This window comes from Myxine glutinosa, chromosome 7 (assembly GCF_964187855.1).
Source record: "Myxine glutinosa chromosome 7, kmMyxGlut1.1, whole genome shotgun sequence".
NCBI lineage: Eukaryota > Metazoa > Chordata > Myxini > Myxiniformes > Myxinidae > Myxine > Myxine glutinosa.
This window is the reverse complement of record NC_136267.1, coordinates 18,762,478-18,777,180: the sequence shown is the minus strand read 5'-3', so window position 1 is coordinate 18,777,180 and position 14,703 is coordinate 18,762,478. Positions and strand designations below refer to the sequence as shown.

At 57.0% G+C, this 14,703-nt stretch overlaps 1 protein-coding gene across 1 annotated transcript in view; it reads left to right on the top strand.

Annotated features, from left to right (window-relative positions):
- Nucleotides 1-10,688, top strand: part of LOC137431025 (uncharacterized) — a 36,031-nt gene extending 25,343 nt beyond the window's left edge. Inside the window, exons 7-8 of the mRNA XM_078781330.1 lie at nucleotides 1,271-1,366; nucleotides 10,233-10,688. Of these exons, the coding sequence (XP_078637456.1) occupies nucleotides 1,271-1,366; nucleotides 10,233-10,408 (272 nt within the window). The 3' untranslated portion in view covers nucleotides 10,409-10,688. The remainder of the gene's footprint in view (nucleotides 1-1,270; nucleotides 1,367-10,232) is intronic.
- The last annotated feature ends 4,015 nt before the right edge of the window (nucleotides 10,689-14,703 follow it).

Here is a 14,703-nt window from a genome sequence, read left to right as displayed (position 1 = left end):
CGGCTTAGATTGGTCACAAATAAACAATTTGTAGTATGTTGTCCTGATGAGCGAAAAATAAGCCCTCGTCGGGACGGCATGGTGTTGAAGTCATGGGGACTCACTCCTATGGAGGGGTCCAATTGTATGACCATGCATTCTGGTCCTTCGGGGTCAGTATGCATGTGTTCTGATTGACCATGTGCTTCACCCTTTGGGTTGAGGTGCATGTGTATGCCAATGGGACAGCCTTGATAGACGGTGTGCCTTGGCCGTGGGGTCAAGGTGCACGTCCAAGGCTGTTTAAATGTTTGATTTTTTTAACCTTTTTTATTATAAAAAAGGCAGGCCTCCTAAGGCCCATAACAAGGGAGAGTGATGAGACGGAAGCCACTCCTGAGAAAAGACAATTGGCAGCACACCTGGACGTTACAAAAAGGAATGAGAAAGACTCAGAGAGCATGAGGCAGAAGATCATGTGGTCTGAGACAAAAATTCAATTATTTGGCCTGAATACAAAGCGCTGCGTTTGGCAGAAACCGTGCACACTGGGTACCTTTGCTAGTCTAATCTACATAAAGCTTTTTACCTCTGCCACCTAAGGTGGATGGAGGTTATGTTTTTGCCCCTGTCTGTTTGTGAGCAGGATATCTCAAAAAGTTGTGGATGGATTCAGGGGAAATTTTATGGACAGTTTGGTTGTGTGACAAGGAAGAATTGATTCAGTTTCGTAAAGATCCGAATACGGATCTGGATCAGAGAATTTTTTTAAGTGATTTTTCACCATTGAGGGATGGGGCCAAAAACGATATATAGCACAACATTTTCTAAAAGTTATGGACGAGTTATGCCAAAACTAGGTGGCTGAGTTGAGTCGGTGACAAGAAGAAGCCGATTCCATTTTGGTTCAGGTCCGGATCCAGATCAGGTCTATCAATGGATACAAAATGTAAACTGTTCAGCCTGGTGGAGGTGTGCTCTCTACCGAGTGCTGTTCTAGTGGTTTTTATGTGTACATGGAGAGTGCACCTGAGTAGTTGCTTGCAGAACATGGAAGCATGCCCAAATGGTAATGTATAAAGTCCAGTCTCCTTCAGCTGTTCCTCATAACTTAATCTAGCTATGGCCGGAACCAATCTAGTCGCTCGATGCTGAACCCTCACAATGACCGGCCGGAACCAATCTGGTCCTTCCTCACATGATGTAGTGTCCAAAACTGTATCTGTTATCACCCCCAGATCCTTCTCCTGTGTCAGTCACACGTGGTTTTGAAATGTGTTGGTTCCCACAGAAAATGGTGTGGCGGTTTCCACTGAAAACGACGTTGTTGAATACACTGCTGTGACAACTAAGCTCCAACCAGCACAAGAAGCACAATCGGAATATGGTAAAACTAGGAGTTCCCCACTCCCGGCTGTTTCCCCACTCCCGGCTGTTTCCCCACTCCCAGCTGTTTCCCCACTCCCGGCTGTTTCCCCACCCCCGGTTGTTTCCCCACTCCCGGCTGTTTCCCCACTCCTGTCTGTTTCCCCACTCCCGGCTGTTTCCCCACTCCTGTCTGTTTCCCCACTCCCGGCTGTTTCCCCACTCCCGGCTGTTTCCCCACTCCCGGCTGTTTCCCCACTCCCGGCTGTTTCCCCACTCCCGGCTGTTTCCCCACTCCCGGCTGTTTCCCCACCCCCGGTTGTTTCCCCACCACTGGCTGTTTCCCCACCCCTGGCTGTTTCCCCACTACTGGCTGTTTCCCCACTCCCGGCTGTTTCCCCACTCCCGGCTGTTTCCCCACTCCCGGCTGTTTCCCCACTCCAGGCTGTTTCCCCACTCCCGGCTGTTTCCCCACTCCCGGCTGTTTCCCCACTCCCGGCTGTTTCCCCACTCCCGGCTGTTTCCCCACTCCCGGCTGTTTCCCCACCCCCGGCTGTTTCCCCACCCCCGGCTGTTTCCCCACTCCCGGCTGTTTCCCCACTCCCGGCTGTTTCCCCACTCCCGGCTGTTTCCCCACTCCCGGCTGTTTCCCCACTCCCGGCTGTTTCCCCACTCCCGGCTGTTTCCCCACTCCCGGCTGTTTCCCCACTCCCGGCTGTTTCCCCACTCCCGGCTGTTTCCCCACTCCCGGCTGTTTCCCCACTCCCGGCTGTTTCCCCACTCCCGGCTGTTTCCCCACTCCCGGCTGTTTCCCCACTCCCGGCTGTTTCCCCACTCCCGGCTGTTTCCCCACTCCCGGCTGTTTCCCCACCCCCGGCTGTTTCCCCACTCCCGGCTGTTTCCCCACTCCCGGCTGTTTCCCCACTCCCGGCTGTTTCCCCACTCCCGGCTGTTTCCCCACTCCCGGCTGTTTCCCCACTCCCGGCTGTTTCCCCACTCCCGGCTGTTTCCCCACTCCCGGCTGTTTCCCCACTCCCGGCTGTTTCCCCACTCCCGGCTGTTCCCCACTCCCGGCTGTTTCCCCACTCCCGGCTGTTTCCCCACCCCCGGCTGTTTCCCCACCCCCGGCTGTTTCCCCACTCCCGGCTGTTTCCCCACTCCCGTCTGTTTCCCCACTCCCGGCTGTTTCCCCACCCCCGGTTGTTTCCCCACCACTGGCTGTTTCCCCACTCCTGTCTGTTTCCCCACTCCCGGCTGTTTCCCCACTCCCGGCTGTTTCCCCACTCCCGGCTGTTTCCCCACTCCCGTCTGTTTCCCCACTCCCGGCTGTTTCCCCACTCCCGTCTGTTTCCCCACTCCCGTCTGTTTCCCCACTCCCGGCTGTTTCCCCACTCCCGGCTGTTTCCCCACTCCCGGATGTTTCCCCACTCCCGGCTGTTTCCCCACTCCCGGCTGTTTCCCCACTCCCGGCTGTTTCCCCACTCCCGGCTGTTTCCCCACTCCCGGCTGTTTCCCCACTCCCGGCTGTTTCCCCACTCCCGGCTGTTTCCCCACTCCCGGCTGTTTCCCCACTCCCGGCTGTTTCCCCACTCCCGGCTGTTTCCCCACTCCTGGCTGTTTCCCCACTCCCGGCTGTTTCCCCACTCCCGGCTGTTTCCCCATTCCCGGCTGTTTCCCCACTCCTGGCTGTTTCCCCACTCCCGGCTGTTTCCCCAGTCCCGTCTGTTTCCCCCCTTCCTGGCTGTTTCCCCACTCCCGGTTGTTTCCCCCCTTCCTGGCTGTTTCCCCACTCCCGGCTGTTTCCCCACTCCCGGCTGTTTCCCCACTCCCGGCTGTTTCCCCACTCCCGGCTGTTTCCCCACCCCCGGTTGTTTCCCCACTCCCGGCTGTTTCCCCACTCCTGTCTGTTTCCCCACTCCCGGCTGTTTCCCCACTCCTGTCTGTTTCCCCACTCCCGGCTGTTTCCCCACTCCCGGCTGTTTCCCCACTCCCGGCTGTTTCCCCACCCCCGGTTGTTTCCCCACCACTGGCTGTTTCCCCACCCCTGGCTGTTTCCCCACTCCTGGCTGTTTCCCCACTCCCGGCTGTTTCCCCACTCCCGGCTGTTTCCCCACTCCCGGCTGTTTCCCCACTCCCGGCTGTTTCCCCACTCCCGGCTGTTTCCCCACTCCCGGCTGTTTCCCCACTCCCGGCTGTTTCCCCACTCCCGGCTGTTTCCCCACTCCCGGCTGTTTCCCCACTCCCGGCTGTTTCCCCACCCCCGGCTGTTTCCCCACTCCCGGCTGTTTCCCCACTCCCGGCTGTTTCCCCACTCCCGTCTGTTTCCCCACTCCCGGCTGTTTCCCCACCCCCGGTTGTTTCCCCACTACTGGCTGTTTCCCCACTCCTGGCTGTTTCCCCACTCCTGGCTGTTTCCCCACTCCCGGCTGTTTCCCCACTCCCGGCTGTTTCCCCACTCCCGGCTGTTTCCCCACTCCCGGCTGTTTCCCCACTCCCGGCTGTTTCCCCACTCCCGGCTGTTTCCCCACTCCCGGCTGTTTCCCCACTCCCGGCTGTTTCCCCACTCCCGGCTGTTTCCCCACCCCCGGCTGTTTCCCCACCCCCGGCTGTTTCCCCACTCCCGGCTGTTTCCCCACTCCCGTCTGTTTCCCCACTCCCGGCTGTTTCCCCACCCCCGGTTGTTTCCCCACCACTGGCTGTTTCCCCACTCCTGTCTGTTTCCCCACTCCCGGCTGTTTCCCCACTCCCGGCTGTTTCCCCACTCCCGGCTGTTTCCCCACTCCCGGCTGTTTCCCCACTCCCGTCTGTTTCCCCACTCCCGGCTGTTTCCCCACTCCCGTCTGTTTCCCCACTCCCGGCTGTTTCCCCACTCCCGGCTGTTTCCCCACTCCCGGCTGTTTCCCCACTCCCGGCTGTTTCCCCACTCCCGGCTGTTTCCCCACTCCCGGCTGTTTCCCCACTCCCGGCTGTTTCCCCACTCCCGGCTGTTTCCCCACTCCCGGCTGTTTCCCCACTCCCGGCTGTTTCCCCACTCCCGGCTGTTTCCCCACTCCCGGCTGTTTCCCCACTCCCGGCTGTTTCCCCACTCCCGGCTGTTTCCCCACTCCCGGCTGTTTCCCCACTCCCAGCTGTTTCCCCACTACCGGCTGTTTCCCCAATCCCGGCTGTTTCCCCACTCCCGGTTGTATCCCCACTCCCGGCTGTTTCCCCACTCCCGGCTGTTTCCCCACTCCCGGTTGTTTCCCCACTCCCGGCTGTTTCCCCACTCCCGGCTGTTTCCCATTCCCGGCTGTTTCCCCACTCCCGGCTTTTTCCCCACTCCCGGCTGTTTCCCCACTCCCGGCTGTTTCCCCACTCCCGGCTGTTTCCCCACCCCCGGTTGTTTCCCCACTACCGGCTGTTTCCCCACCCCCGGTTGTTTCCCCACTACCGGCTGTTTCCCCACTCCTGTCTGTTTCCCCACTCCCGGCTGTTTCCCCACTCCCGGCGGTTTCCCCACTCCCGGCTGTTTCCCCACCCCCGGTTGTTTCCCCACTCCTGGCTGTTTCCCCACTCCTGGCTGTTTCCCCACTCCTGGCTGTTTCCCCACTCCTGGCTGTTTCCCCACTCCCGGCTGTTTCACCACTCCCGGCTGTTTCCCCACCCCCGGTTGTTTCCCCACCCCCGGCTGTTTCCCCACTCCTGGCTCTTTCCCCACTCCCGGCTGTTTCCCCACTCCCGGCTGTTTCCCCACTCCCGTCTGTTTCCCCACTCCCGGCTGTTTCCCCACTCCCGGCTGTTTCCCCACTCCCGGCTGTTTCCCCACCCCCGGCTGTTTCCCCACCCCCGGTTGTTTCCCCAATACTGGCTGTTTCCGCACTCCTGTCTGTTTCCCCCCTTCCTGGCTGTTTCCCCACTCCCGGCTGTTTCCCCCCTTCCTGGCTGTTTCCCCACTCCCGGCTGTTTCCCCACTCCCGGCTGTTTCCCCACTCCCGGCTGTTTCCCCACTCCTGGCTGTTTCCCCGCTCCCGGCTGTTTCCCCAGTCCAGTCTGTTTCCCCCCTTCCTGTCTGTTTCCCCCCTTCCTGGCTGTTTCCCCACTCCCTGCTGTTTCCCCACTCCCGGCTGTTTCCCCAGTCCCGGCTGTTTCCCCACTCCTGGCTGTTTCCCCACTCCTGGCTGTTTCCCCACTCCTGGCTGTTTCCCCACTCCTGGCTGTTTCCCCACTCCCGGCTGTTTCCCCACTCCCGGCTGTTTCCCCACTCCTGGCTGTTTATCCACCCCCGGTTGTTTCCCCACTCTTGGCTGTTTCCCCACTCCTGTCTGTTTCCCCACTCCCGGCTGTTTCCCCACTCCCGGCTGTTTCCCCACTCCCGGCTGTTTCCCCACCCCCGGTTGTTTCCCCACTACTGGCTGTTTCCCCACCCCCGGTTGTTTCCCCACTCCCGGCTGTTTCCCCACTCCCGGCTGTTTCCCCACTCCCGTCTGTTTCCCCACTCCCGGCTGTTTCCCCACTCCCGGCTGTTTCCCCACCCCCGGTTGTTTCCCCACTCCTGTCTGTTTCCCCACTCCCGGCTGTTTCCCCACTCCCGGCTGTTTCCCCACTCCCGGCTGTTTCCCCACTCCCGGCTGTTTCCCCACTCCCGGCTGTTTCCCCACTCCCGGCTGTTTCCCCACTCCCGTCTGTTTCCCCACTCCCGGCTGTTTCCCCACTCCCGGCTGTTTCCCCACTCCCGGCTGTTTCCCCACTCCCGGCTGTTTCCCCACTCCCGGCTGTTTCCCCACTCCCGGCTGTTTCCCCACTCCCGGCTGTTTCCCCACCCCCGGTTGTTTCCCCACTCCTGGCTGTTTCCCCACTCCTGTCTGTTTCCCCACTCCCGGCTGTTTCCCCACTCCCGGCTGTTTCCCCACTCCCGGCTGTTTCCCCACTCCCGGCTGTTTCCCCACTCCTGTCTGTTTCCCCACTCCCGGCTGTTTCCCCACTGCTGGCTGTTTCCCCACTCCTGTCTGTTTCCCCACTCCTGTCTGTTTCCCCACTCCTGTCTGTTTCCCCACTCCCGGCTGTTTCCCCACTCCCGGCTGTTTCCCCACTCCCGGCTGTTTCCCCACCCCCGGTTGTTTCCCCACTACTGGCTGTTTCCCCACCCCCGGTTGTTTCCCCACTCCCGGCTGTTTCCCCACTCCCGGCTGTTTCCCCACTCCTGTCTGTTTCCCCACTCCCGGCTGTTTCCCCACTCCCGGCTGTTTCCCCACTCCCGGCTGTTTCCCCACCCCCGGTTGTTTCCCCACTCCTGTCTGTTTCCCCACTCCTGTCTGTTTCCCCACTCCCGGCTGTTTCCCCACTCCCGGCTGTTTCCCCACTCCCGGCTGTTTCCCCACTCCCGGCTGTTTCCCCACTCCCGGCTGTTTCCCCACTCCCGGCTGTTTCCCCACTCCCGGCTGTTTCCCCACTCCCGGCTGTTTCCCCACTCCCTGCTGTTTCCCCACTCCCGGCTGTTTCCCCACTCCCGGCTGTTTCCCCACCCCCGGTTGTTTCCCCACTCCTGGCTGTTTCCCCACTCCTGTCTGTTTCCCCACTCCCGGCTGTTTCCCCACTCCCGGCTGTTTCCCCACTCCCGGCTGTTTCCCCACTCCCGGCTGTTTCCCCACTACTGGCTGTTTCCCCACTCCTGGCTGATTCCCCACTCCTGGCTGTTTCCCCACTCCTGTCTGTTTCCCCACTCCTGGTTGTTTCCCCACTCCCGGCTGTTTCCCCACTCCCAGCTGTTTCCCCACTACTGGCTGTTTCCCCACTCCTGGCTGTTTCCCCACTCCTGGCTGTTTCCCCACTCCCGGCTGTTTCCCCACTCCTGGCTGTTTCCCCACTCCTGTCTGTTTCCCCACTCCCGGCTGTTTCCCCACTCCTGGCTGTTTCCCCACCCCCGGCTGTTTCCCCACCCCCGGTTGTTTCCCCACTCCCGGCTGTTTCCCCACTCCCGGCTGTTTCCCCACCCCCGGTTGTTTCCCCACTACTGGCTGTTTCCCCACCCCCGGTTGTTTCCCCACTCCCGGCTGTTTCCCCACTCCCGGCTGTTTCCCCACTCCCGTCTGTTTCCCCACTCCCGGCTGTTTCCCCACTCCCGGCTGTTTCCCCACCCCCGGTTGTTTCCCCACTCCTGTCTGTTTCCCCACTCCCGGCTGTTTCCCCACTCCCGGCTGTTTCCCCACTCCCGGCTGTTTCCCCACTCCCGGCTGTTTCCCCACTCCCGGCTGTTTCCCCACTCCCGTCTGTTTCCCCACTCCCGGCTGTTTCCCCACTCCCGGCTGTTTCCCCACTCCCGGCTGTTTCCCCACTCCCGGCTGTTTCCCCACTCCCGGCTGTTTCCCCACTCCCGGCTGTTTCCCCACTCCCGGCTGTTTCCCCACCCCCGGTTGTTTCCCCACTCCTGGCTGTTTCCCCACTCCTGTCTGTTTCCCCACTCCCGGCTGTTTCCCCACTCCCGGCTGTTTCCCCACTCCCGGCTGTTTCCCCACTCCCGGCTGTTTCCCCACTCCTGTCTGTTTCCCCACTCCCGGCTGTTTCCCCACTCCTGGCTGTTTCCCCACTCCTGTCTGTTTCCCCACTCCTGTCTGTTTCCCCACTCCTGTCTGTTTCCCCACTCCCGGCTGTTTCCCCACTCCCGGCTGTTTCCCCACTCCCGGCTGTTTCCCCACCCCCGGTTGTTTCCCCACTACTGGCTGTTTCCCCACCCCCGGTTGTTTCCCCACTCCCGGCTGTTTCCCCACTCCCAGCTGTTTCCCCACTCCTGTCTGTTTCCCCACTCCCGGCTGTTTCCCCACTCCCGGCTGTTTCCCCACTCCCGGCTGTTTCCCCACTCCTGTCTGTTTCCCCACTCCCGGCTGTTTCCCCACTCCCGGCTGTTTCCCCACTCCCGGCTGTTTCCCCACTCCCGGCTGTTTCCCCACTCCCGGCTGTTTCCCCACTCCCGGCTGTTTCCCCACTCCCGGCTGTTTCCCCACTCCCGGCTGTTTCCCCACTCCCGGCTGTTTCCCCACTCCCGGCTGTTTCCCCACTCCCGGCTGTTTCCCCACCCCCGGTTGTTTCCCCACTCCTGGCTGTTTCCCCACTCCTGTCTGTTTCCCCACTCCCGGCTGTTTCCCCACTCCCGGCTGTTTCCCCACTCCCGGCTGTTTCCCCACTCCCGGCTGTTTCCCCACTACTGGCTGTTTCCCCACTCCTGGCTGTTTCCCCACTCCTGGCTGTTTCCCCACTCCTGTCTGTTTCCCCACTCCTGGTTGTTTCCCCACTCCCGGCTGTTTCCCCACTCCCAGCTGTTTCCCCACTACTGGCTGTTTCCCCACTCCTGGCTGTTTCCCCACTCCTGGCTGTTTCCCCACTCCCGGCTGTTTCCCCACTCCTGGCTGTTTCCCCACTCCTGTCTGTTTCCCCACTCCCGGCTGTTTCCCCACTCCTGGCTGTTTCCCCACCCCCGGCTGTTTCCCCACCCCCGGTTGTTTCCCCACTCCTGTCTGTTTCCCCACTCCCGGCTGTTTCCCCACTCCCGGCTGTTTCCCCACCCCCGGTTGTTTCCCCACTACTGGCTGTTTCCCCACCCCCGGTTGTTTCCCCACTCCCGGCTGTTTCCCCACTCCCGGCTGTTTCCCCACTCCCGGCTGTTTCCCCACCCCCGGTTTTTTCCCCACTTCTGGCTGTTTCCCCACTCCCGGCTGTTTCCCCACTCCCGGCTGTTTCCCCACTCCCGGCTGTTTCCCCACCCCCGGTTGTTTCCCCACTCCTGTCTGTTTCCCCACTCCCGGCTGTTTCCCCACTCCCGGCTGTTTCCCCACCCCCGGTTGTTTCCCCACTACTGGCTGTTTCCCCACCCCCGGTTGTTTCCCCACTCCCGGCTGTTTCCCCACTCCTGGCTGTTTCCCCACCCCCGGCTGTTTCCCCACCCCCGGTTTTTTCCCCACTTCTGGCTGTTTCCCCACTCCCGGCTGTTTCCCCACTCCCGGCTGTTTCCCCACTCCCGGCTGTTTCCCCACTCCCGGCTGTTTCCCCACCCCCGGCTGTTTCCCCACTCCTGTCTGTTTCCCCACTCCCGGCTGTTTCCCCACTCCTGGCTGTTTCCCCACTCCTGGCTGTTTCCCCACTCCCGGCTGTTTCCCCCCTTCCTGTCTGTTTCCCCACTCCCGGCTGTTTCCCCACTCCCGGCTGTTTCCCCACTCCCGGCTGTTTCCCCACTCCCGGCTGTTTCCCCACTCCCGGCTGTTTCCCCACTCCCGGCTGTTTCCCCACTCCCGGCTGTTTCCCCACTCCCGGCTGTTTCCCCACTCCCGGCTGTTTCCCCCCTTCCTGGCTGTTTCCCCACTCCCGGCTGTTTCCCCACTCCCGGCTGTTTCCCCACTCCCGGCTGTTTCCCCACTCCCGGTTGTTTCCCCCCTTCCTGTCTGTTTCCCCCCTTCCTGTCTGTTTCCCCACTCCCTGCTGTTTCCCCACTCCCTGCTGTTTCCCCACTCCCGGCTGTTTCCCCACTCCCGGCTGTTTCCCCACTCCCGGCTGTTTCCCCATTCCCGGCTGTTTCCCCACTCCCGGCTGTTTCCCCAGTCCCGTCTGTTTCCCCCCTTCCTGGCTGTTTCCCCACTCCCGGTTGTTTCCCCCCTTCCTGGCTGTTTCCCCACTCCCGGCTGTTTCCCCACTCCCGGCTGTTTCCCCACTCCCGGCTTTTTCCCCACCCCCGGCTGTTTCCCCACTCCCGGCTGTTTACCCACTCCCGGCTGTTTCCCCACTCCCGGCTGTTTCCCCACTCCCGGCTGTTTCCCCACTCCCGGCTGTTTCCCCACTTTAATTTCTGTATTGTAAACCTGTTCTGTGACACAGAGAAACCAAGGAATCATGCACCTGGAGTAAAAACTTTTCTTTGTTTGCAGAAAACGTTTCCTTCCGAAAAGCTGCGGAAAAGTGCTCGGCGCCTTGTATATACAGCGCTACCTTTTATCCTGGAGATGGGAAGAAGGTACCTGATGCACAGCCGACAGCGTTAGTAGATGATGAACCATCCTACGCTGTAATTGAGTTTGATAGAGGAGTTACAAGATTTGCATAGCGGAAGGAAATCCTGTACACACCACGACAAAAGTGATTTATAGTCGAAAAACAATCTCTTTATGCGAGTAAATCGTGTCCGTGTTGAAACAAAGATTCTTCAACTTGTAATTTTTTTTACGCCACGTGTTATTAAAAGATGTAATGAAAGCTCCATAACATACATAATACAATAAACAAGTTAAACAACCAACACAAATGTTTAATGAATACACCATGAAGAAAGTTGTAATTATTCACTGTCGTAGGAATTTTGAATAAACGCCTTTTGTGGAATATAACAGCTTCGTCTCATCAGGGTATTTGGGGGAGTTCATGGGAATTCAACTGAAAATGTAATTTGAAAGTTTATATTCTACCATTTGTACAACAATAAAGTTAAACAGCTTTGCAAGAAAATTAATAGACTAACAGGCCCTCTCGAGAGTTAGATAAGCAAGACCATCAATGAGGTGAGAGAAAACCGGGTCCACCATCTGAGCTATGGCGGCTGAAAGACAAACTTTGAGAATCCTCCGACTGCAGAGATAGACCAATCTCTAGACCAAGATAGACCAATAGACCAATCTCTCTAGATAGACCAAAGACCAAGACATTCAACAGCCGTGGCCAGAGGATCGCCCCCAGAGGACAAAATAAGGGAAGCAGCTGCACCAGTGCAGATTGGGAACTATGCTCCATGATAGTTCAGGTGAAGATTTCATACAATTTCAGAAGCTCCGAGCGACTCAAGAATTTATTGGAAAAGGTTGAAGACTTTCCAACGTGTTAAATTCTGCTGCTTTCGACTTGTGGGGGAAAGGCCATAGGCACCGTTCAAGCCGGTGAGATTTTCTAATGACCACCTGTGTGTGATGTAAAGTAAAGGTGATACCTATGAGTGTTGGAAGCAATTCTGCAACAACAACAAGAAGTTATATTTTACAAAACGGATGAAACAACTCCTAAACATTTGATAATAATTTTCAATATCTCTTATACAGTTATCTTTTACAGTTAGTGTTACAGATCCCGGATTTAGGTGAATTACTATCCATGTCATTGCTTATTAATGTTTAGTCTATTAAAGGTTGTTGTGGTTAAATGGTTAGAGAGGCTCCGGATAACAGGAGACCGGAAACGGGATAGTGAACCAGAAGAAGAAAAGACACGAGGTCCTGGAGAAGCGGCGATCTTCCTCTTCCTCGCCCAGCTACGACGCGAGCAGTGTCGATATTGAGCAGCGTGGGGAACGCTGCGTTTGAAAGCCCGTCTGGCGAGAGGAGTTACCTGCGCGGGGTAATTACCGGTTACGCGTCAAGTTGCCGTGGGTTCGTGCATGGAACCAAGCGTCCGGCACAGTTCGCCTCAACGTCTACAAGGACGCGTACGGGTCGCACCTTGGGCCTCGTGCGCTTTGCGAGCCACGCTTTGCTTTGCCCGCTTTGCTTTGCAAGGAGGTGTGCGCTGCAGCAGCTGTTCCCGGTACGCGACGTGCACGTTTGGAGCACGTCAGCCAGGGGTTCGTTCAACCGCCCGTGTGCGAAGTCGACCTTCACCTTGGTCTGGAGGGGCCCAGAGACATTGTGAGGGACAGTGACCATTGAGGGGTCGTGAGTGGGGAAAGGGGGGAAATATATGAGATGGCCATCTTAGTAAGATTGTTGATGGATTGTTGATTGCTGATGATGGATGGAGAATATATTATTAAGTAATCCGGATCCTTGGTGTGGGGTTTCTTATTGACTTGAATTATTGTGTCTTTCATATTGATTGCGCTACGAAAGCGTATAAATCAGATATCTTTCTGGCGGGGTCCTCCCACGGTCCGGGGGTCACCAAGACCAGGTAGTTACCGGGAGGACCACGTAACAGAATTGGGGGCTCGTCCAATTGAATTCCGGGATCTAAAATTGTATAACATAATAAAATAATAATTTTTAGTAATTAAAATTTATTAATTAATTATTAATTGGTAAATTTTTGAGAAATTGTGGTAAAGTCTTGGGTGAAGGTTAACAAGGGTTAACGATAGTCACCATGGCGTTTGTTGCACAGAACTTTGCGGTAACACCGAGTGAGGCACAGTTCCGAGCGTTACTAAAAGCGGACCTCTTGAAATTGGCCAAACATTTTAACTTGGAGGTCCGAACTAATTTGAGGAAGGCAGAGTTGCAGACCACGGTGATACAATCTATGGTGGGATTAGGAACATGGGACGAGTTAGCCTGGCAGTGGCTACCCGAAGAACCAGAAGACGTTGAGATCCGGAAACTGGAGTTGCAATTACGGAGCCAGGAATGGATCAAAGAAGAGGAAAGGAAAGCAGAAGAGAGGAGAGAAGAGAAACAAGCAGAGGAAAGGAGAGTGGAACGAGAACTCCAGGAAAGGTTAGAAACGATGAAAACAGAGGAAAGGAAAGCAGAAAAGGAAAGAGCAGAAGAGGAAAGGAAAGCAGAAGAGAGGAGAGAAGAGAAACAAGCAGAGGAAAGGAGAGTGGAACGAGAACTCCAGGAAAGGTTAGCAGAAGAAGAAAGGAAAGCAGAAAAGGAAAGAGCAGAAGAAGAAAGGAAAGCAGAAGAGAGGAGAGAAGAGAAACAAGCAGAGGAAAGGAGAGTGGAACGAGAACTCCAGGAAAGGTTAGAAGGGAGAAAAGCAGAGGAGAGGAGAGCTGCCAGGGAACTCGAAGCAGAGGAGAGAAAAGCTGAAAGGGAGTTGAAGGAACGTGATCTGGCGCTTCAGCAAGAAATTAAATTCAAGGAGCTGGATTTAATGAGAGAACGGGGAGAGGTACCACCCTTGCTGACTGGGCCGACACCTAGCCAGAACACCTGGAATGTGGGCAGACATGTGAGGCTGGTTCCACCCTTCAGTGAAAAGGAAGTCACTCAATTTTTTCCACACTTTGAGAAAGTGGCTCGACAGTTAAACTGGCCGGAGGAGGCCTGGACCATACTAGTGCAAAGTGTGCTGGTGGGTAAAGCTCAAGAGATTTATTCGGCGCTACCAATGGACCAATGTGCAGATTATGAGGTATTGAAGAAGCACATCCTCAAAGCCTATGAGTTGGTTCCTGAAGCTTACCGGCAAAAATTCAGGAATGCCAGGAAGAGGGAGAGTGAGACCCATGTGGAGTTTGCCAGAGTGAAAGAAAACATGTTTGATCGGTGGTGTGAGTCAAAAGGAGTCGGGAACGACTTCGAAGCATTGCGTGACTTGATCCTGGTGGAGGAATTTCAACAGTGTGTCCACGAGGACATCAAAGTGTACCTGCAGGAAAAGAAAGTACCAAAGTTGTGGGACGCAGCCACCATGGCAGATGATTATGCCTTAACACACCGGATAGGGGTTCACGAACCTAACTCCTCGCCTAGATTTCCGCAGGGGAGTTGTGGAACAGCAGGTGCGGAGAACGACCATACATGGCGGCGGCCTCGAGATGATTATGGGGACAACGCTGATACCCGAACTGTTCGAAATCAGAGGGCGACGGGCCCAAGACAAACTTATTTTCCGGGGGGCCCGAGGCAGACCACGAGTTTTTCCTCCGGGCCTACTTGCGCCTTTTGCAAAAAACCTGGACACTTGATGTCCAGTTGTTACCTCATGAAAAGGGACAACCCAGAGCGGAGTCCGACTATTACAACTCCGAATGCGATGGCAAGCGTAAGAAATGGCCCACAGAAGAGTTACCAACCATTTATTTATGAGGGGTTGGTCTCACTCGAGGGAGACTTGACTAACCCAAGACCTGTTAGGGTATTGAGGGACACAGGAGCCCATCAATCCTTAATGCTTGAAGGCATTTTGCCATTGTCAAAGAGTACCGCAACTGGTGATAGGGTTCGGTTACAAGGGATCGGTGGCTGTGTTAGTGCCCCACTTCATGTTATCCATTTGGAATCCGATTTGGTGTCAGGACCGGTCACCGTCGGTTTACAAGCCACGCTTCCTGTAAAGGGAGTATCTGTGATTATCGGGAATGATTTGGCCGGGGGGCAAATTTATGGTAACCCGAGGGTGGGTAAAGAGCACCGCAGGGAAAATAACACCACCCCAGCTCGGGATGGCGACAAAAGTGCCAAGTTATTTGTAGGGGGACTGAACTTCAACACAGAGGAAGAAGTTCTGACCTCTGTCTTCAACAGATATGGGCCGCTGGTGGAAGTGCGGGTGGTAAAAGACAGGGAAACGCAACGGTCAAGAGGGTTCGGCTTTGTCACGTTTGCAAGCACAAAAGACGCCAGGGAGGCAGAGAAGAATTGGAATGGTAAGGATTTGGAGGGTCGGACCATAACAGTAGGGAAGGCATTTCGT